Source organism: Onychostruthus taczanowskii, unplaced genomic scaffold (assembly GCF_017590055.1).
Source record: "Onychostruthus taczanowskii isolate IOZ18803 unplaced genomic scaffold, ASM1759005v1 scaffold69, whole genome shotgun sequence".
Lineage (NCBI taxonomy): Eukaryota > Metazoa > Chordata > Aves > Passeriformes > Passeridae > Onychostruthus > Onychostruthus taczanowskii.
The window spans coordinates 2,953,532-2,977,320 of NW_024504676.1; the positions used below are offsets into that span (position 1 = coordinate 2,953,532).

Below are 23,789 nucleotides of genomic sequence, written 5' to 3' on the forward strand. Positions count from 1 at the left end.
GTGTGGTCAGTTACTACAAGTTAATATCCTATATCACATTCTGAAGCAACTAATTACCTATCCAAGCAGGTAATGACCACAGCTTAACCTCCTTTTGCAAATCCATAGAGAAAAAAAAAAAATAAAAAATCAAGCGTCCTGAAATTTGTTTCTGTCAAAAAATAAATCACAAATCTGTGAAGACTTACAAAGACATTAAATTTTTGGAATTTTTTTCCCCATTCCCATTCATGTTCCAGTTTCCCTGTCACTCCACCTACGGGCAATGTAAGTAGCCTGAACAGACTCACAATAGATTAACAGCGTGTACCAGTTGGAAAAGACCAGATCAAAGTGTGACAAATCACACAACATCTGTATGAAAAGCTGAGATTGTCCAGCTACAAGAGAAATGGTCTGGCAAGAAGAGGACAGCCAGCTCACAGCTGGTAAACATCACCCAGCACCACACATCCAGCCTGCAATTCCACATGCAAACACAACAGCCAGCTCCTAGCCCAGCTGCCTCAGGGTGCTCAGAGAAACACACAGAGAAACTCCCAATGCCATGACAGCCTTTTGGGCCACGGGTCTGTGTGAGAAAGCCTTTGCCCTGAGGAAGCTCTCAAACATAACCAGGGATCTGTGCACAGGACCCATCACCTCCCCAGGTTCCGCACACAGTATTAGATCAACAGGAGCAGCAGACGGGCACCAGCTGGGCAAGAGCATTGAGTTGCATCTGAGCTGAGACGTCCTAACACTGGAGCTCCAGAGAAGCATGGTAAAGAGACATCTATTCAGTCCTGCACAATGCTTAGCCAGATGTTTCACAGCCTGGCTTATCTCAGACCCTTAGCTCCCCTGAGAAGACAGCACTCGCTGTGCAATCACAGTAGGAGCCACGAAGGAAGTCAATGAATGTGAATTGAGAAAACACACTTATACAAAAAAAGCTTTAGGCTTTAGTTTATGAGAGGGAATCCTGTCCACACTTCAGGGATGATGTAGGGACAACATTTGTAATTGCTGTCATGTTCCTCTGCAGGGGGATCTTGCTCTCCCCTTCGCAGAGCAAGATCCCCCTGAAAACTGCAGAGGCTCTGGAGCTGCTTTAGCTGCAGCTGGGCCATCATTTCAGCCAAGGAGGAACAGGCAGCTCTACAGTCACCACCACCGAATGTCCCTTACAGCACTTAACCTTAAAATGCCCTGATCTCCATGTGCATCCTCCACCCCAATTAAGGCAGCTCTCCAGTTCCAGGGCAGTCACAGCACCTACACCGCAGCACATATAATCATGAGCAGTTTACCCCACTAAAGAGGGAATACAGATAACCATGCAGATAGAGACAGATAGAAATTGCTCACTTGTATCACAATACACATAAACCTCAGTGTGAGGTCAAACCAGGTTTCTAGCTGAAATAAAAGACTTCCATGCAGGTGAGTCTGAAGGTTTCTGAGACAGCTCACATTAGAGTGGCTGAGGCACAATCACATCCCCAGATACCTTCCCAAAGCTTCCTCAGCTCCAGCAACCAGGATAGACTGACAGCTCCTGAAAAAGCAGCAGCAGTAGCTGAGAGCTGCCCCAGTTCAGAGGACAACCTATGAATGTAAATTGCCATTCATTTTGGTTTTCCTTAACAAGTCAGGCTGTAATTTGTGGCAACTCAGACTGTGTGGGGAAGCAGCTATTGACAAACAACTAAAGACAGAGAAAAGCAGACATAAAAAACCTGTTTGTACAACCAGCTGCTGAATCACACAGTGAAACTGATATGGCCAGATACCCGGTTTTGGTCAGGTCAAATCAGTTGTCTGATCCAGCTCATCTGCGCTAGCTTGCACCACCAGCATCCAACTCCACAGGAATAAAGACAGACAAAAGACTGTTGAATGAAGAAAAATGTGGCTATTAGAAGTGACTTTGGGCCATATCATGTGTACCATTGAAATGAGTAAGTGCAGACTAAAAAGGAGCTTAGACCAAAATGAAAAATCCCATCAAGTTACCTAAAAGAAAAAACAAAGGAGACAAAACTAGCTAAGTCCTGTTAAACCCTTAGAGCAGGTTAAAAGAATGAAAATAGATCCCCTAAATTATCATGGAACAAAATTCCTCTCCTCAGGCCTTACGTTAAAATTTTAGCCTGAACTCTCAATGCATTCAGATGAAGGAAAAAAAATAAATCTGTAAACCAAAGGGCCCTCATGGCTTTTCTATGATATTAAAGGAGCTCCAGTTGAAGAGCCACTTCCCACAAAATAATGTTGTTTAATTTCACAGGTGATGTGTGTTTACCCTTGGCCCCACAGAGACCGCTGTACAAATGTAGTACTTTCAAATTCACACACAAACTTGGCACGGGAAAATTACATCTCTAAATTTCAGCTCATTAGCAGGGACCGAGCTCAGTGTTACTCAAAGGTTTAATACTATGTGGTATTAGCAAAATAACTGCACCACAAAGGGTCAGCAGGATGAAGATGCACTTAGACAACATGGAGAACAATCAGAATACAGGCAGCCTTCCTTCAAAGCACTTCTCTCTCAGGTGGGCTTTTCTAAAGCAACATACCCTGCCACCACCTTGTCCTGACAGCAGGCTGTCTCTGCAATCCCTCAGGTACCATAAAGCTGATCTGCTCAGTGAACTTTTCAGAGTGTATTGAATCTCTGCACTAATCAAACTCCTAAGGAGGTAAAAGTTTTCTTCCCTCTGTGTGCTCTACAGAATCCCATGGTCCATCACAAGAGCACACACCAAGCCACGGAATGGCAAACAATTTTTGCATCCTTTTCAAAGAGGTTTCCATCCTTCCATCAGGCAGCAGGTGCTGAATTGCCAAGTATTCTAGGAAATTTGCTCTGGTTTGCAGATCTCTTAGCTCATCAAGACCCTGAACTGGGAGTTTAGAAATCAATGTAAGAAGCTGCTCCTACAGCAGGACGGATCTTCTCTGGTCTAAGCGAGCCCGTTTAAAACCATACCACTGCCAAATGAAGCACATCTTCCCTGGTGCCCACCCCTGGTGTTGACATTAGTATTCTACAAGGAAAAAACCAAGAAAACTCAAAACCTTTCAGTTACCTTAGCAAATAATCAGTCTTCCCAAAGTTTCTGCAGCAGTGGTGCTTAAACAGAAGAAGCAAACAACAGCAGCAATCAGCCATCTGAAGCCTCCTGTGAAACTTGCCCAGAGAAAGGCACTTCTCATCAACTCCCCCATGCCAAGTCACCTTTGAGTCTTAGCTAGGGCAGTTATTTCCATCCCTCCTCTTCCACCTTTCTCTAGCCTAACATCCTGGCTCTTTTGACTTTTTTTTTGCAGCACAAGGCACAACAGAGCACGGGACATGAGACTCTAACAGGCCATAAAATGTCATGTTTTAACTGCATGCCTGTGAGGGACTTCCAAGAATGCACAAAGTGTCAAGTTTTCCCTTTTCTTGCCCTCTTCTATTTTGAGTGACAAAGCTAGTTCAAGCTAAGTCAAAAATACACTGTTCTGGCTGGAACACAGAGTCACCTGAAGACAGAAGTTTTATTACCCAAGTTGTAAATCCTACAAGCTTAGCTAAACCAGCACTGCAAACTTAACTGGAACAGTAATAAGAGAAATTTTTGGGGCAGGGGGAAAGCCTCCTTGCTATGATTTGTGATGAAGAAAAAGACAAAGGCTAGCTATCCTTGAAATAACCCATGGATCTCATTAAAAATATTAGTCTCCTGTCAAAAGTCAAAAGTCCTGAAATCTGCTTGCACTAACTGGTTCAGAGAAAAAGAACTACAGGAAAAACAGTGGAGAAATTAAAGATTTTGGACATAGTAATGTCCTGAAGTCATAATTAGGCCTTACAGCTTGCATCTTTCAAATGCCTCCAGACTCCAGGATCAATTCTTACACAAAAGCAGACACTTTTAGTTGGGCTTTATGGGCAGGGGAAGAATATGGCAAAAAGCTCCAAGTGGCTTCTCAGAGAAAGAAATCAATCTGCATGCTTTAACAGTTTATATGCAGGAACTGATTTTGATTCATCCTCATTTAAATTAACCTTCATTCAGGAGCCTGGAGTGATAACTGACATATTATTTTCGTAGAGAGGAAAAAAAGGCTCTCCTGAACTTATTTTTTAAAGAATGCTCAAGAGTCCATATCTCTTATTGAACTCAATATAAAACAAGCACTTTCAAACAGTCAAGACATCATCAATGTTTCTGGGACAAATGATGGTTCAGGACTGGATTTTTTGTTTTTCAAATAGAACCTATTTTCCAGGTGTCCAGCATATTAACAATCCCTATCATTTAAAAAAGAAACCCTGTATTTAGCCCAGATAACATTTCAGAAAAATAAGCAGACTAAGCAAAGAATCTCAGTCTGGCACTACCTGTGCTATTATGCCTCCCAGTTTTTGAAGCCAGCTGAAAAGATGCACACTGAATAACAATGAAGAGCCTAAGGCAAGCATTTGGGTAGTTTTTTTGTTTGGTTGATTTCTTGATGGTGGTGGTGGTGTTTTAAAATGTAAATTCCAGAGTTTTAAATACCCCTGGGACAGGGCATGCAATAACAATCGTAAGAAACTAAAATTATCAAAACCAGTATCTTTGTACACATTAGATCGATCACATTTTAGGACTGGCATCTGAGGAGTTTTATATCCTCCCTGCACGGCAACAGGTCAACAAAAGTCTAACAGCACTGAGGCTGTCAAAGAAAATGAAAACATGAATTCCTAAAGAGCTAATGAGAGGGGGGGAAAAAAAAAAAAAGGCCTTGTGAGCAAAATTCACTGCTAAGCAGCTATTGCAAATCAATACCCTTTAGGAAAAAAAGAAAGTAACTAAACAGCACGACAGAAGCTCTAAACAAAAAGCAGACCTTGGACAAATTTGTGGGTTACTTTATCTAGTTCTTCAGAGATGCTTAAGTGTCTCCCCCCATCACTGGTTTTAAACCTTAATTCCAGACTTCCAAGGCAGAAAGGAAGAGAAGCAGGGTGAAAAAGAGACTGACATCAAATAATAATCTCACAGCACTTGCACCAATACTGTCACTGAACTGATCTGCTACACCACTTTGCTACACCAAAGAAACGAGCTGGAACAAAGCAGAGCAAGAGCCAAAGCTCCATCAAAGCCATAGTGTAAATGTACACTTTCTTCTGAACACACAGCCACCAAAAGTCCATCCAGTCCAGTAGCCAGAAGCACCAGACCCAAGAGAGTACATAAAACTCAGTTACTGCTCTATATGTAAGCACGTACATGTAATGTGTTACATGTATTACAAATATGTAACATATATTACAAATATGTAGATCTATATGTAAGCTGCAAGCTTCACAACCAAGCTTTCTAGTCAGAACTTTATTAAATGCAATTCAATTGCAGCCAACAAGTCCCTGGGTTTTGGCATATAAATTACCACAGTAAAGCAGGGCTTAAATGGTGCTTCCCTCCTATCAGAAGAATGGGACTGTAAACCACCTTGCAAAAACAAACAGATTTTGAAGTTGGCAAACTGCACCCCAGTGGGGGTTTTTGTTGGCTTTGTTTTTGGGTGGGTTTTTTTTTTTTTCTTTCCCCCGCTTAACTCATTTTAAAATTTCAGGTGCAGGAGCAAAACCAGGATGAAGACCATACTTCCCCTCAGTCTTAAAGCTGCAGGTCATTTCTTCATTTCGTATTAGCCAGAGTTTCATGTCTCTTGTCATCATTTTCACAAAGATTAGAAATCAGGGCTGTGCCCTCCAAGAGCAGCCAATCAGCCATCTGAGCTGGAAGGTATCACAGACATAATAAAAAGCAGCCAACATTGCCCAAACACTTTTTCCATCTCCCAAAATGCAGAACAGTTGCCAAACCTTACATAACCTGCTTACACAAAAGGGGCCAGTTGTACAGATGATATAAATCAGTACAAACTTCTCCAATTTCAACAATGCTCTTGAACTTACACAAGCCCGTGGCACAAAACAGGAGTTTACAGGAAATTGCTATGAAGTTTAGATTCCTGCACATTTAAAACTTACTTCCCCCATCCCACCTTTAAAGCTACAAAAACTCCACTGTGAAATTAAATATCCCCAACTGTTTACAGAAGAAAAGAATGTCTACCTCGCATAGTATTAAGCTGCAAATCACTTTTTTTCAATTTTTTGTTTCTTTGTTTCAGGCACTGAATTTTGAGACCTGGATCTCCTCAACAAAATCATTCCATCAAACCCAAAGATATGCCACAGCAGGTAATCATTACAACTAATCACATTGTATTGAAAAATGTGTACAAAGCAAACAAAACCCTTGAGGACCAGTCTTCTCCACTACAGTTTTCCTACAATGTCTTTTATTCTGATTTATTCTTTGAAAACACACAGTGGGGTAAGGTGTCCTTGATCTCTGTGGCCCTCTGACCAGCTCACAGCAGCATGTCCACATCTCTCTCCTGCTGAGGAGCCAGAACTGGGCACAGCACTCCAAGAGTCGTTTCACCAGCTCTGAGCAGAGAGGGAGGCTCTTGACCTGATGACAGCACTCCTCCTGAGGAAGCCCAGGAGTGCTCTTGGCTTTCCTGACAGCAAGGGCTGTCCCATGGTCAGTGGATTGACCCCAGGTGCCTTTCTTCTTTCACAAAATGTGATTTATTTTAGGAATGGAAAAAACAGTCCAAATCTAACATTCAACCCATTTTCAGACACACTGCAGACACTCAAAATTCAGGGTATCCTCACAGGAAAAAGTGCAGAATGAACTGCTGAACTCTCCATCATCTTGTGAGCTAGACCCAGTCATTACTTCACTACATCCACCTGAAGTTAAACCTACATTTCTTCCTCTCTCCATAATGAAACACTGAATTAAAACATATTGGGACAGTAAAAAAATTGTATCTACACATTGGACTGACTTAATGGAAGATGGGGTGCAGCAAATGTATTGAGCAACAGTAATCCAACTGTGTAAATCAGGTGCTGGTGGCTCTCTAATCCACAGATCTCACAACTGCTCAAATGTTTAGCTCAAACCAAGGCATCTTATGTTTTACTGTGCTGATGCACTTTAACTCAATGTTTTGTGAAAGGTACACTCCATCTAAAGACAGGAAATTGTCAAGGCATGGAACTTAAGCATGTTCACTTGCACCCTTGTAATTTCAAACACAGTAACAAACAAAACCCTGAGAACACCCTCAGCAGGTTACGTGGAAAAATTCTTCCTTCAGCTTATACTAATGCTTAATTTTACATGAAAAAAAAATTAGAAACGTATTTTGAGTTAAACCAAAGCAACTCATTCATGACGAACAGAACAGTGCCAGTCCAGCCAGACCAACATGTTGCATATGCCATGATCTCCACACTATACAGCTATAAAATGCACACAATTACATCATCTAATCAAAGAGCTTCCATCACCTCTTTGGTACCAGTGCATTCCTGACTTCACCCAAGAAACCACTGCAACACACACTGGCACTGTGACAACTAAAGCCATCCTACTGTTCCTTCTGTGTCCAGTTCTGGGCCCCTCAGTTTAGGAAGGATGTTGGGATGCTTGAGCGTGTCCAGAGGAGGGCAGCAAGGCTGGTGAGGGGCTTGGAACACAAGCCCAGTGAGGAATGTTTCAAGGAGCTGGGGTTGTTTAGCCTGGAGAAGAGGAGGCTTAGAGGTGACCTTATTGCTCTCTACAACTTCCTGAAGGGAGGTTGTAGACAAGTAAGGGTCAGTCTCTTCCATAGGGCAGGAACTGACAGAACAAGAGGACACAGTCTCGAACTACATCCGGGAAGGTACAGGTTGGATATTAGGAAAAAATTTTTCACTGAAAGAATAATAAAGCACTGGAATGCTCTTCCCAGGGAAGTGGCAGAATCATAATCTCTGGATGTGTTTAAAAAAAGATTGGACATGGCACTTGATGCTACAGTCTAGTTGAGGTGTTAGGGCATAGGTTGGACTCGATAATCTTAGAGGTCTCTTCCAACCTCATTATTCTGTGATTCTGTTCCCTCAAGAAATGGTGTAGAAATTTAGAAGAATATAATTCCCAAACTTAATGTGTACAGGGCAAAGAAGTATCAGTCTCCAGGACCCAGGACACGAGGAGTCACAGAAACTGCAGCAATAGAAGAGAGCAAACAGGGGAGGGAGTTCAGTGGGAGTTTTAAAGAAATCTACACATTTCCACTTCTTTCCCATGCAATTTTGAGGGCTACGGGAAGAAGTAAATGACTTTTTTTCCATCATCTCTGAACAGGCAGGTCTGCCCTCAAATGAAGCAAAACGTTTTGAACAATATATGCCCTTTAGTTATATCTATGAGCAGGAAAAGGGAGAAATAAGCAGAGGAGACTAATAAACTATTTAAAGAAAGGCTGTCACCATCAAGGACAATCATCTGAAATTTAGAGTAAAAAACAATTCCCACAAAAACCTCAAGTTTCTTATGCATGAGACTATTTGCAGCTATTTGGAGACGCATATCAAAAGCTTTCCAAGTCCCAGAAATTACTGCCATACCAAGATACTGGATATGACTGTGAACCAATTTTACAGTTGAGTACTTTTCTTTCATTTTAAGATAATAATTCTGCTACTCATATATTACAGAGTTTCAAATAACTAACCAAAAGCTTCAAAATAATTTTATACTTGCAATTAATTACTAACTAGAAGCACACAGGATATAAAGTAATCTCTAGCTTTCAGGCAGCAATAAGCATGTTTCACTCAAAACCCGGGCATCTTCTGCATTTTAACCAAGCAGCCACGAGTTAGGGTTTCTTAAAAGCACAGTCTTTACTCAGAGGATGTTTCTTGCTTTTCTTCTCCACCACTTGCAACAGTCAAAAGTTTTTCTTCAGTATTCTCTCTCCTCTCAACTATTCCAAAGGAGATTAAGACCAGAAGACACACTGCTTAAAAGATGTCATCATTCACGCTTATTTGTATCAGAAGCCTCAGTCGACTGCAGCTCATACAGATCTCAATAATTCCAACCCATCAGGCCAACATGCTTAACCTTTAGTACCTGCCATGCTGCTGTGTGGGACCCAGGGCCTGGTGAATCATCAGCACACACCACTGCAGTCTGCAGTGCTGACATAAACACAGTTGTGAGTTAGAACAGCTCCAGGTCTTGTTCATGGCTTTGCTGTGACACTGAGGAAACAGTGGATCAACAGCTAGGCATGTCTGAGGCTTTTAGGTTTGGACTCTGAACTGGAAGCTTTCTAATTGTGATAGCTGTCCCTTCTATATACCCATTTTTTAGTATCCCATTTGGTGCACTTACCATCTAATCCTTTCTTTGGTGCCAAATATACTTCAGGTCAATAACAGGCACTGATTGCAGATTTTGGCTAATTTGCCATAAACAACCTGAGGCAATGGCTAAGCCAGGCTATGGCATACAATCCCTTAATGCTGTTCAGACATGATTAGGCTTGTTTAAATCTCTGAACTAATAGCCATTCTGCAGAATGCCAAAACAGATGATTTATTTTTAGTACTCAGTAATTTTTTTCTTATTGCTGCATTCCAAATTGTATCTTACTTCCTTCCCCCGAAGCTTTGCTATTTCAAAAGAAGATTGCTCCATAAATGAAGTCAGCTTCTGGGGTGGTCCACTGACACCAGCACTCCCTCGGCCCAACAGCCCCACACTATGCCATGGAAGAGTTTTTAAGAATTAAAATGAGGGAGGAAATGTAGACAGCAGTTTGCAGTTTTTCTTCAGTCAAACCAGTCAAAGGTCCTTACTCTCCTCTTTCACAAACACCATTCCTACAGATCCCACCAGAGTCAGCAGGCCAGCTCAGGTATGGCAAATTGAACAACCCCAGTGACTACACCAAGCAATGACTGTGGTTATGCCCACACCAAAAAACCCACAAGACAGCACACCTTTTCTTGAGGCAAGCAATTTTCATCTTTCCTTAAAATAACGATTTCACAAACATTTCACAGATGTCTCATTTACCTCTTTGTGCTTTCAGCAAACAGAGGGGGCAGAAATTTCTCAAGCATTACCGTCTGCTGAGCAAGGCAAGCTATAGAAAATACAGCCTGGACTTGGGCAATAAGCTCACTCCAGAAGGCAATACAGCAGCCATCACAGTAGGTGATGTAGGAACAAATTCAAGATTTATATATACCAAAGTAAGTATCTCTAACACATTGAAGACTTTCATAATGTGAACTAACTACTTCATTAAGCATTTAGTGAATATTAGGTATGAGGATTATGGATATGCTACAGATCTTCAGAATCAGAGCCCTGTGTAAAATGGAGAGGGTAGCAAGAATTGAGATTTTTATGCCATAGATTCAATGACCCTTATCAACACACATTCTAGGGTGTTCAGATCTAAGACCTTCACTACAGGACTGAGAATTAAATCATTTGTTTTGGCTACTCATTCATGCATTCTTTTGAAGATTTCAGGAAACTGAAGTTTGCTTGCCACAACACATGATAAAAACTTGTTTTTTAAATACATTCCTCCTTCTTCAGACAGTGTTCATGACACTTTAAGTTTTTTGCATGGCATCGCAGGGAATTTGAGCTAGCTCTTTCAGCTGGGCTTGAGTAAAATCTTTATGTTCACTAAGTTCAGATTTGTTAGAAGTTGCTATCCTGAAAACATATAAAGACTTAGGCAATGGTGCCAAACTCAAAATTAATAATACCAACACTACTGAATCCCCCATCGGCAGTCTACCTATCAACAATGTACATAAATGCTAATGTTCTACAAACAATACCAAGAATTTAGCCTAAAGTCCTCCATTATATAAACTTAGCTTAACAAAGCCTACAGCATGACTGGGATCTAAATGTTCAAAACAAAGCACCAGCAAATTTATAGAAAAATGTGTCGTACTGTCCTCTGTTTTCTTAGTTTATCCTTCATGTCAGGGAAGAATAATTGGATTATCACATATTCTGCTTCCTCTAATTCCAAGAATATACAGTGGGTTCAGCAAGAAAGTTTTATTGTGTATGGAAAAGAATGATGTTACATATTAAGCCAACTCTTGTTAATTATGATACTCTTTCAGAGTGTCAGAAGACCTGGTACAATGAATAATTTTCACTAGCTCTGGGAAGAAGACAGACCCACACATAAGCTTTAAGTGTCCCACAGCTTGCCTTAAAAAATGAAATTTTAGGAATGCACTGAATGATCATTAGGGGAGAGGAATCTCTCTTTCATAACCGTGAGATAATCACTGCCTTTAAAGAAGGAAGACAGGCTGAGTGTGCAAAAGATGCAGTTCTCTTTAAAAATGTCACTACACCACAACCATCTGACATACTACTTAGGAAGCCCATCAGAACATCTGAAAAATCAATGAATGTCAATTGGAAATCACAGAAAATCAGGCTTCAAAAGGAAACTCCAGAAGTCAACTTAGCCCCTCTCCCATCTCCTAAGGCTTGGCCATTACACTTCTGGTGTTCCTGAGAGATGATGACTGTATATTCAGTATGTTCTTCTCTATTCTCTCAAACTAGTCTAGGTCTTGAAGAATCATGCTCAAAATGGAATAAAATCTGCTTATTAAGCAAACACCACTCTGGGCATAACACCCCACTGTAAACACCCCAACACACAGTCCTTAATCCGCCTCTGCAGAACAGCCTTACTAAGGCTAAAAGACAAGAGAAGGTGTCACCATTCTGCATGACAACATGTTATTGTCTCAAGAGAGATTAGATTTGTTTGACTTGCAGCATTCTAGACAAACCCATGTTTGGGTACTAATAGTATCAACTAAGCATTTGCAATCTGCTTATTTGTCTCATTTTGCTTCTGGAAACCAAAGTAGACTAATGAAATTTTCTTCCTCATTTTCTAAGCTTCCCACCCTCAATTTTTTAGTAGAAACTTCTAAAGGGACAAAATTACCTCTGTGGAATAGAAATTCTTCCAAACTGAAAGCAAATGACTAGCCACAACCAGTTTTAAGAATCCTAGTCTGAACTGCTTCACATTTCATGATCCAGGAAAAAACCCCACAAACTTACTCAGGTGCTCTGATCTAATACTGTTCTGACAGTTGTAGGAACAGTATTAGCCACCTGATTTCAAAAGCTTATTAAAAAAAGACAAAAAGGTATTACTAAATGGTTCTTTTCTCCTACTGTCACCCACTCTTCTTCCCCTGAGAATACCTGGAACAAGGAACACATGGTTCTGTGTGAGCTCAACCCCAGAGCCTGCTGTGCCAAAATCACCATTTCACAGATGCACCTAGGAAATATTTCAGAACTACCAGCTGAAATGAAGTGATTGTAAAAGCAAACCTGAATGTTTTATTCCACAAATATATGTGATGTCTGATTTTTAAAATTTTCTTTCAAGTTTAATATATTAGTTTTTCAGGCAAACCTGTCTTTGATTCAACACTTAAAGAATCAGTCAAAAGGCAAGGAACTGCATCCACTTAGGAAAAGTAAACCTGGCACTGGCATTTCATGCAAAGTGCCATACCACACTCTGTAATCCACCTCACCATGAAATACTCAATTTAACATCATATTCTCTCTTTAAATATACTAATGAACTCTACATCTAATTAATCAACATTAATTAATTAATTCTGCATAGAATACTTGCTGTCAGGATACAACAGGATTCCTGTTAATTTATTTAAAACCCCTCTACAGAATAATTTGCTGTGGGGAGAATTCCTTTCACCTAAAGGCATCTGTAAGGAAGGCAGGGTTAGGAGGATTAGGACCCCTCTTGAAAAGTCCTTTGGCCCAACAAAGTCACTCCAGTTCCCCTTCCACTGGTAATGGCTGTACCTTTCCAGCCATTATCTGAAGGATACAGGCACTCCAGCATTTGACATGTCAACAAAACTAAGGATTTTGTTTCTTTGGGTACACACCGTTTCATTTAGCCTTTGTGTGCCCTTTATGTATTAATCATAAATGTACCTGTAACACCTCACATTCATCTGGAAAATCTTATGCAGGAAACACTGCAAAGACAACCACAGTTCCAGTCTGTGGCATGGAAGGTGCTGACATGGTGATCTTAAATTGGCCTCTGTTGCCTCGTTTCCATCTTCACTACTCGCACACTTGAAGCAGGTAGTTTCTCAAGACATTGTCCAGCTCCCAGAGCAGGATAAACCACCAAATACTTTATTTTTATGGTTTATACTAAGCCCTTGCTCAGCATCATTTTGCAAAGAGAACAGACTCAGTCTCCTAAAAGGTGGCTGTAGTCAGGTTGGTGTTGGTCTTTTTCTCCAAGCAGCAACTGACAGAACCAGAGGACACAGTCTCAGGCTGTGTCAAGGGAAAGTTAGGTCTGATAATAGGAAAAAGTTTTTCACTTTTTCCTAATATCCAACATATACTTCCTTTGAAACAAAGAGTGATAAACTACTGGAATGCCTGCCTGGGGAGGTGGTGGAGTCACCATCCCTGGATGTGTTTAAAAAAAGACTGGATGTGGCTCTCGATGCCATGGTTTAGTTGAGGTGTTAGGGCATGGGTTGATGACCTTAAAGGTCTCTTCAAACCTGGTCATCCTGTGAATTTTGTGAAAATATCAGTTAACACCAGATTTTCCTACAGATAAGAAACCTACTATGTATACCCTAGAGGAAGATAAAGTGATCTCTGAGAAAGTATAGTGAAAATGGCAGCAGATCAGAGGCAAACCAGCCCATTTGTGTGGATCCCTGCATACAAGAGAAATGCACTTGAGTTCTCTTTCCTGGTTTTCATGAGGGTCCATCTAGCACAGCACATCTTCAGTCATCACTGCCATAAATGCCAGGCCCAAAGGACACAACACCAGCACTGCTTGTGCACTGGGAGAGCAAACAGCACATGTGAAACCCTGGAGAGGACTGAAGAGAGAGGGAGGAATCATGCACATACACAAGTATTTTTAGGAGCACTAGAACTGACACATGCAGCCTGCACTCTTACCACTTCTTAGCATGTTCACTTTACAGCATTGAGAATCCAGTTTCACCTGGATTCTTTCCCTTGCTGGCACAAACATTATTAATCAACATCATCACTTAAAAAATATCCTGATTTTGTTTACCAGGGCATAGCAAGTGAGAATTCCTGTTTCATCACATGCAGACTTGCACATCTTGTAAATAGACATCACATATAAAATCAAATTTAACTTACTAAACAAGATAACTGAGAAAATAATAATAATAAAATGCTTGGAAAATTAATTATTTTTCCAAAGTGCAACAGGATAAGCCAGGTAATTATACTGGTTGAATATTTGGCTTGGCACCTAAGAACCAGCTGTATTTTTCTTTTTGGCTCAAGGTCTGGGTTGCCATTTCTTGCCACAAAATATTTAAGCTCAAACATATGTTCAGTTACAGATCTTGAGAAGAACACCTCAAGAAAATGTTAAGTGAAACAAAAGGCTATGTGTTGTTCCTTTTCTTTTCAAAACTAAAAACTCAACATAAATCACCACAGTATTCATTTAAGCATTTAAGTCAAATTAATATTTACCCATGAGCCGGATCCAAAGCTATTGCCCTGGGCTGATCAAGATCTTGCCAGAAGAGGACTTTTCTAGATGTTCCATTGAGATTAGCTACTTCTATCCTATTGGTTTCTGAATCCGTCCAGTAAAGTTTTTTCCCAATCCAATCACACGCCAGGCCGTCCGGGGAAACCAGACCAGAAATGATGACATTCTGCACCACATTCCCAGTTTGGTTAATGTAAGTTTGCTTGATGGCTTCTTCACTCACATCTGTCCAGAAAACGATGCCTTGTGAGTACTGGAAGTCGACCGCAGCAGCATCCTCTAAACCACTGACCACCACCGTGGACTCCAGCTTCGTGCCTCCAGCATCCACCAGCCGCACATCCCGCCGGTTGGCAAACAGCAGAAAGGGAGACGCTGCAGAAGGGAAAAATGAAAACATGTTAGCACTGTAGGCACCTACAGATGTTCAACAGCTGACTATGGATGTGGCTCAGGAGGATTTCTTCTCCCAGACCAGCAGGGCAGGGAGTACAGAAGTGTCACTGTATCTAAAAACCTCTTCCTTCCGTATGTCAGACAGGGGTGTAAAACAGAGATGGAAGAGCAGGCCCAATTCTTTATCTAGGGGATGTGAGAAGCATCTTCCACATAGTTAGGAGTTCACATCAAGACCTTTCAACACTACCTTCAACAACACCTTCTGCCTGTTGCTCTAACAACAGACAAATGAGAACAAATTAAGTGTTCATGGTTTAAAAGCTTGGTTCAACCAGTTGAATAAGTAAAAACACACAGAAAGCAAGCTCTGCTGCCTTTTAGCAGCAGGCTGAAAGCCAGCAGCACTAGACACAGCACCCTGAAATGCTCCTACCAAGCACCCTCCCAAACAGCAAACACCGTGAAAGAGTTTCAGAACTCCTGTCTTCTCTCCTGCACCACAGCAAGAGAAATTCAACACAGAGTTTGAAGGCAGACAATGGCATGGGTTGGGGGTGTTTGTGAAAACTGCTGTTAGCTGAAAGAGGCAGCGAGAGCAAAAGGACAAAGGTTTCCCAGCTTCCCCAATTTTTCTAACTCAAGCAGTAGCTGCTGGAGCTCCACAGCAGTCACCTGCTGACTCCCAGCTCCACATGCAACCACTGCATCCGACGTGCTGCCTCCAATGCACAGTCAGCACAGGTCCCATCACTTGCTACTCAAGGAACAACACATAAAATAGAGCAGCATATATTATATCTTCTATGGTTCAAGCCTGTCATATAAATAGTTTCAGTTTTAAATTCATGTTACTGTATGTAATGTGTAAGAGTTATTTCTTGATATTGTCTTTCAGATTCAATTTCTCCTGCACATTTAAAAAAATAAGACAGTTTATACAGTGTCTGAATTGCAGGTCTGCAATGCTGGCAGCCCTGTCAGATGCTGTTGCCAGTCTCGTGAATTCTGGCTCTGACTACATTCTCACTGGAGAGTGTATGCCTCTGCACATCCTTGACAACAGCTAACACGTTTATGTGCAGGCCAAGGACCTCAGTCAGAATAAACAACTCAACTTCAGATTAACTCAAAACCATGCATAAAAATTCAGAGTTTTTATTATTATTCTCCATGGCCTTCCCCCCCCCCCCAAGCCAGGAAAGAGATTGTTTTATTTTGCTTTTTGAAGGAAGAGTTTGCTGATGTAATTTACATCACCTGGTGGTTTAAGTGAGGGTCCTGGACAGCAAAGAGGACCAACTTTTATCATTAATGTTTCACTGAAGATGGAGTATCTTTTTTCTCTACAATATTTAACCCAAGAAAGTTTATACAGCTTGAGGAGAATTACTTGTTAAGAAATGATGTCTAAGTATCCCTCCTATTTAATTTTGCTGGCTTGCCAAGTCCTTCTCTCCGTCATCTTTAAAAATACTAGGAATAGTATCAGGAAAATCTGACAGGTTAGTTATTGCAAACAGACAAGAAAAGTCTAAAATACCAAGGGCTTGTTTTCTTCTCTGCAGATCACTGGTTCCCCATAGCCACATCTGTTTTAAGTGGCACTGTATAAAACCATTTGAACACTTGGGAAGTTTCATGTTAGAGGGCTCTAAGTCACAAATTCTTTGGGGCAGAGACCTTCTCAAGTTATGCACACTGCCTCACAAAACCAGCCCCACATCCAGTCAAAGATCGAAGCTGTAAAAAGTCCATGTACAATTTTTTTAAAATATTGTCCCAAAAACATGTTTAGAGGAATCTGAATAGATGGATTTTCATCTAGACATTTCCAGGCTGAAGGCATTATTAATGCTACTACAAAAGAAAAACTATCCTGAAATATCAAGTCCAATCAACAGCAGAGGAACTCAACAGCTTCTTAACTAAAGATCAGACATGAAAAATGTCTAATCCAATCAGTATCAACATTATCCCAGCTCCCCATCCCTTTCAACAGATTTCTTCCCTGCTGATGTACACAGCAGGGCAGCAGCAGGCAGATAAGGCATTAACTGCTGTGCTCTCTGTCACTTCTGTCCTTCAGAGATGTCCTGATTGAAGTGCAGCCACACTGTGCTGGCCATGGGCACCCAGCAGGGAAATCACACTGCCCTGCTTGCAACTGTGTCACAACTTCACTGCACTATACACTCCTGTAAACTGATTGATTATTGAAAATGACCAGGCTTGATCCCCTTTAAGAACAAGTAAGGAGTCCACTTCCTTTGGGAGAGACAAAAAGAGAAGGCAGAACTCTGATTCTGAAAACTATATTCACTTCTCTGCTCCTCCCCACCAGCCTATTTTATTAAATGTTATTAAATTTATTATTATTTAAAATTGTATTGTACTTATTCTTACTTAAATTACTTTTATTTTTTAAATGGTTACAGAACCCTTTTAGAGCAATACTGGTTAGGAAAATAAACACACAAACAAACAAGAAAAAGACAAAAACGCCAACAAAAACAAGTGATCTGCTTCTGTACAGCAATTCTTGCTTGACATGCTGCTGAAGAAAGCCCATGTCACTCATATAAATAAAAAAAAATAAAGCAAAAGTCAGAAAAGTACTTAAATGCTCTGCTTTCACTGTCTTGTATGTATCACTTCAGGTCAGAATGTGATGGCTCATTAGCAGGCAAAGTCAGTTCTAGTAACTCTGCAGCTTCTAGTAACTTTGCAGCTTGGAAACACAATTTCCAAGATGTCCCAAGAAAAGTTCACAGAACTTTTCAAATTTTCATCTTTCCCAGTTAATAAGCAGTAAATCTGAAAGAGGCAGCTAAGACAACAAATGTGTTTCTAGATAGACACATAGCATTCCATTTCATAAAGTTACTAAGCTCAACAGTTTAGCAATTCACAAGATATATTCATACTCTACAAAATGACAACCAACAGGGTTTTTAAGGCACGAGAATGAGAAACAAAGGTCAAAAAGCATCAAAACAAATGGCATTGACAAAACACTGGATTTGCTGTGCCATCAATAAACCATGCTAGAGATTCCAGGTCATCCCATCCATACATGGTACAAGTTTATTTTGAATCCCACAGGAAAGTAGAATCAAAACTTCATGAGGTTACGAAGACTAATCTCCTTCTAAATCATGCTGTCTTCTCAGTCCTGAACTAGGCTTGATGGTCCACAGAACATTCTTATCCTTGATGCATTTAGTTCTTTACTGCACAACTCTTGAGAAAGCAAAGCCAACTGGAAAGCAAGTTAACAGGAGTTTCTGAGGAGAGGGATGGGGGAGACCCAAAAAGCAGCAATAACTGACTACCATTAACCTTCAAATGAGCTTATTTGTTTCACAGGAGGAAATATCCCTTCCTTGAGAAGGTATTCCACGTTCAGAAGGTCAAGACACTCAAAGGAACACTGAATGTTATGCTCTATTTTGATCAGCAATATTCTTGGTAACTGCAAATTGCTTGAAAAGGGAAACACCATTTCTATTTTGAAAAAATAGAAGAATAAACAGTGAAAGGATGAATGCTGAATGTGGAGGATAAACTGTTTATATCCAGTCTATTACCACCCAATTGAAATGACATTTTAATGTAGTCACAAAAAAAAGTATTCTTTTTCAGTAAAATTAGAACAGTTCATATTTTTCCATAATAGGCAATATTTAAAACCTCTGTACATAGCTGCAGCTCCCGGTCTTTGGACAAAACAAAAGGAAAAAACCTGAAATCCCACAAATTTTCGAATAAACTAAACAGATAACAGCCTGAACTACACAAAGTTACAGAATTTCATCTTGCAGCAATTCTACAATCTTATTTGGATTGTGCAGTACTTGATCAAAACCACTTCATTCTAGAAAGACATATTATTTCTGTGCAAAAACCCACCAATTTTCCTGTGGTTTTCTGCTAAGTGGAAAACACCCTTGACTTGACAATGTAGTGAACTATCTACACAGAAGCCTATTGTACAACTGTGTGAAAACAGAGCTTCTCATCAGTCCATTAACTGCAGAAAAGGAAACACTCCTGATCAGGCAGGGTAGGAATCAAGCAAGGGTTCAATTTCCAGCTTTGCCTTTGATCCTTTAAATGCTCATTCCTTGTCTGTGGCCATTTACTAAATTTTAATTGTTTCACCTGCATCAGGAAAGTTGTTTTGTGAAGACATAATAAGACTGGAGGATTTGTACACTTTTGTATAATTTATTTGGTTGATCACCATAAACAGTATCAGTTTCTGAATTCAGTCATCATCTTCCTGTGCCCATTTAGAGCACTTCAATTTTACTAAATGCTTCAGGGGTACCCGTTAGCATCAGTAAACTGACATGGAATAAACAACTAAAAAGTGCACTATATGGTCTTTACTATTAGTTTTAGTAATAACTTTCTAAAAATCAGTTTGACAGGGCTCAACATACATATTAAGACTAAGATGATCATGGATGATAATCAACAGTGTATTTGTCATCAGTTGTTGTTTTTTTTGCAAAGCTGCAACACTTCTAAGACAAGTTAAGCAATAGTTTTAAAAAGTTATATTTATACTACTGCTTCATACTTGTTGACATGCCTACATTTTGTCTCCTTCCCCTTAAAGCCAAAATAGAAAGACATCAGAATACTGAGGCACATGCATGACTTCTACCCTTGAAAGCACCAGAAGCACAGAACAAACACAAATCCTATGTATAGCACAGGAGAAAAGCCTATCTTACCAGTTCTTTAACTGGTTAACTAGGCTGAAGTTCATGGAAAGGTTTAACTGTGATTTTAAGAAAAGCAACTGAGGATCTTGGGAACCTGGCACACAACACAAAACAAAACAAGGGTCTCATTTTAATAACCATACAAGCGAAAATAGCCATCCAAAATTACAGCATGCGCACCAACTTATATTTTAAATATTATTTCAAACCTTAACAGGACAATTGCAATGGAGATCTCTGTGGTTAAGCCATCTGTACGGCTGGACAGAGAGAATAGCATAATTCTTGCAGCAGTCAATGTCCCAAACCACAAAAACATTTATTACCAAAGAGAAAAAAAACCCCACACACCCCTACCACAGGCATGCAAGATGGTAAAAAACAAACATGTGAAAACTTTTGCACCCAAGGCTGCACCATGTTATGGAAACTCTTAGGCAGGATATGGAATTAGCATGCATCAGCTCTCTACACTTAAAAATAGCTGCTATGCAGAAACAAGACTGTGTAAGTAGGGTCCTAATCCATAAATTAATTGGAGAAACCACTTCTACAACACATAGTGATGCCTCTTGTCCAGCTCTAACCCCCTGGAGCATATGGAGGCTTAGACCTTGGATGTCATAGAATCACAGAAAGGTTTGTGTTGGAAGAGACCTTAAAGATCACCCATTTTTAACTCCCCCTGCCATGGGCGGGGAGACCTTTTGAATAGGTCTCTCAAAGCCTCATCCAGCCTGGCCTTGAACACTGATAGGGATGGGGCACCCACAGCTTCTCTGGCAACCTGTTCCTGTGCCTCACCACCCTCACAGTAAAGAAATTTCTGCTTAATATCCAATCTAAGCCCACTCTCTTTCAGTTTGAAGCCATTCCTCTTTGGCCTGTCACTACATGTTCTCATAAAAAGTCTCTCTCCATCTTGCTTGTAGGCCTCTTCAGGCACAGCTAGATCTTCTTCAATACCTTCTTTTCTCCATGTTGAACAACCCCAATTCTCACTACCTGTCCTTGTAGGAGTGGTCCTCCATCCCTCTAATCATCTCTGGACTCTGCAGCAGGTCAATGTCCTTCCTGTGCTGGGAAATCATCAACGTCAGAAGATAAGACTGAATGTTGATCTTCCTGTCCTAACTGCACGTACTCAATCCAAGTTTCAGCTTGACAGGCAGAGTCCTCTGAAGAACACAGGGCTATGGCTGTCATCCTCAAAACACATTATCGAAAATAAAGTGAATTCCCAGTAATAACTAAATTACAGAACATTCTTGCTTCAAGGTGGTGGCAGCAGTTTTAGGGCACAAGACTAAAAAAAAAAAATCAGGACTCCTTGGTTTCACTCCCACACATTTCTTCCCCTTTAGCAAAGAACTTGAACAGGAATCTCACGCCAACAATTTGTAAAACTCATTCCTCCTGCTACAAACGTGCCCTTCCTTCTGCTATTAATTATCTCAAAGGGCTGCAGTGAAGCCACTCATGCTCAAGTAAGACACTTGAAGATATTCCAACAAAAGGCTCAGTGATGCACTCAGCTTTTCATTCCTGAATGGCTAAGACTTCTTTCTGTGAGCTGATCCTCTCAGTGATGGCTGGTTTATAGCACTACTTGAAGAGCCAAATACACTCCTTCTCCAAATTACATCCCATTCCTCTAACCCTTACTGATCAATCCATTTGATAGGAATTTTGCTTTCCAAACCATGAGATGTTCTGGTTATCAAATAAGGAGGATTCATTTCCATTTTATCGGATTTTACTTAGAATCAAGGTCCAAAGTTCAGGATGAGACCACTAAGAATATCATACATTTACACATGTTGTGTACAGCAGGAAATTTTTGTAAGCTTTCCTCTTTACCAGCCTACATTTTAAATTATTCAAATGGTCAGGCATACAATGGTGTGCAGTAATCCAGTCCATGCTAGTACCCCATACTATAAAACATATTTTGGTTTTTTATGCTAAGTATTATCTTGAATACCACAAGACAGGATCTCAGAGCTCAGATCTGTTTGCTATCAGGCTAAGGTAGAAGCAGGGCTGTACATCCACTAATGTACCTACAAGAAGTGACATGGCTTTAGCCACAAATATATTTGGAAGTGGGTTATGTAAATAAATTACGCAAGTTTAAAGGACATCTGGTTTAGCAGCAGAAAGCTGGAAAGGGTCCACAGAAAGTATATAAAAAAAGGTTTAAGTGGGTTTAGAAAACATATGAAGCTTGCTCTCATCAAGAAGAGGAGCTGGGAAGGGTGTGAGATAAAAATATAGTAAAACAGACCAATCAGCAAACACTTTTACAAGAGGCTGAAGTTCATTTTTTCTTAGCCAGTGGAGAAAGGACACACTGAAGAAACTAGATCAGGTTAGGCTTTTGTGGCATTCATTGATGGGGAATAGAATGCAGACACAATGTAGAAAGGAACATGCTCTGAAGATACTGAAGTCAAAACTGCTTGCAAAAGGTGAATTTTAACAGCAGTTGGATAGCCACTCCTCAGGTACAGTTTTTGTACAGTTAATTCCTGCCTCAGGAAAGCAGTTTCTTTTTTGGATCTTGGAATCAAAAATTAATGTACAAAATTTTTTTACAAAAATTAAAAATAGCTCAGTGGACTGCACTCCCCATACTGCTTCACTGAAAATCTTGATTAAGGGGGTCTGGGATTGATTGTGTTTATGCCAGATTTTACACAAAATACTTTTGAACTTCCCAGAAACTCACATCACTGTTTCTGTTGCCATCCCGAAACAGATTAATTTAGTACCTTTATCAAACAGTAATGTTAAAATAATGTTAAATAACCTTTGAGCTACTTTTGTTTTATTTTAGAAACAAACAAGCAGCAAGTCTTTTGAAGATCTTGTTATATTTTTCACATTGCATAGGGTTCCCACACACACAATAATGACAGGGTTTTAGGAGGATGAGAGTTACTTCAGACCACTAGTTTTGTTTGGCAGCCTACTTTTTAAATAATAATGTTAGCAGTAACAACAAAATATAGCACTGACTATATACCATTTCATCTCCACTGGCCAAAATTAGTTCATTTCTCTTGATCAAGAGATGCCAAAGTATGCCCCTGAAGAGCATGCTCTGAAGAAGTCCAGCAAAGGTGTTCTATGCAAATTATGAAATTTAGGATTTGTTCTACTTAGCTGGGTGGCAATTAAACATTTTTAAAATATCCAACAACATGCTCTGAACTTATTCATTATTCTCCTGTCCTGTTTCTAGTTATATAACCTACTTCAAGTAAAAAAGAAATTCACATGTCAAAGCAGCCAAGTTAGTGAATTCAGTGGGCATACCTCAGTACACTTGCATCTCTGCAGATCCTGGAAGCAAGCTACATGTGTTCAAGACCACTTTTATGTGGACACATTACTTTAAAGGAAGGTTTCTCAAGCTCTCTCTCTTTTCCCAGGACCACCCATTAAGCACACCACAGAAATGCCTCTCCTGGTGCACCAGGCAATGGCTCTCGCAGACTGCCCTCAGTACTGGTGTAGCAAATACTGAAATTGGTTACATAGGACAGCATATTTCATCTTCTAACGCAGCTTTAGCAGCTGGAAAGGACGACAGCCAAGCCCATGTGAGCTGACAACACTACAAGGACCACCAAGCAGCATACAGAACATATTTAAAGATCTACTGAAAAACTAAACAAAACCCAAAATATCAGCTGTGATTTGGGGACACATCAACTTACAATGAGATACTCATCAGATAAGCCTTGCAAGCCCTTTAAACATTTAGAGAACATGATTCACTAGATCATAAAGCAATTTTTATTTGGTCTGTATTGTTAGAGGAAATTTCTAAACATTATTACAAAACTGGTTCTTGGCAACATCCCTCTGCGCAATGCACAACTGGTGTTCAGCCAAACAGTTCTGAGCATTGCAGCCTCATGCAATCCTGACTAGCTAAGGTTAAGCAGATAAAATCTCTGCAGTCTGAACCCCCACATCTTCCTGACCTCAGGAAAGTTCTCACCTGAGCTTTTTACAGAGGTTAAAATATACATGAGATTTTCCCAAAAGCAGTATACTGTTCACAACCACTCGTTTGTTCTTCTGAGGCTTCTGCTGCAATTTGCTATTCAAGAA

At 40.3% G+C, this 23,789-nt stretch overlaps 1 protein-coding gene across 3 annotated transcripts in view; it reads right to left on the reverse strand.

The window, feature by feature from the left end:
- Positions 1-23,789, reverse strand: part of LRP5 (LDL receptor related protein 5) — a 134,951-nt gene that overhangs the window by 88,865 nt on the left and 22,297 nt on the right. For 2 of the 3 annotated variants that reach the window (XM_041421113.1, XM_041421112.1), the window contains exon 2: positions 14,511-14,907. In XM_041421113.1, coding sequence (XP_041277047.1) covers positions 14,511-14,907 — 397 coding nt within the window. The remainder of the gene's footprint in view (positions 1-14,510; positions 14,908-23,789) is intronic. The other variant, XM_041421114.1, reaches the window with a different exon arrangement.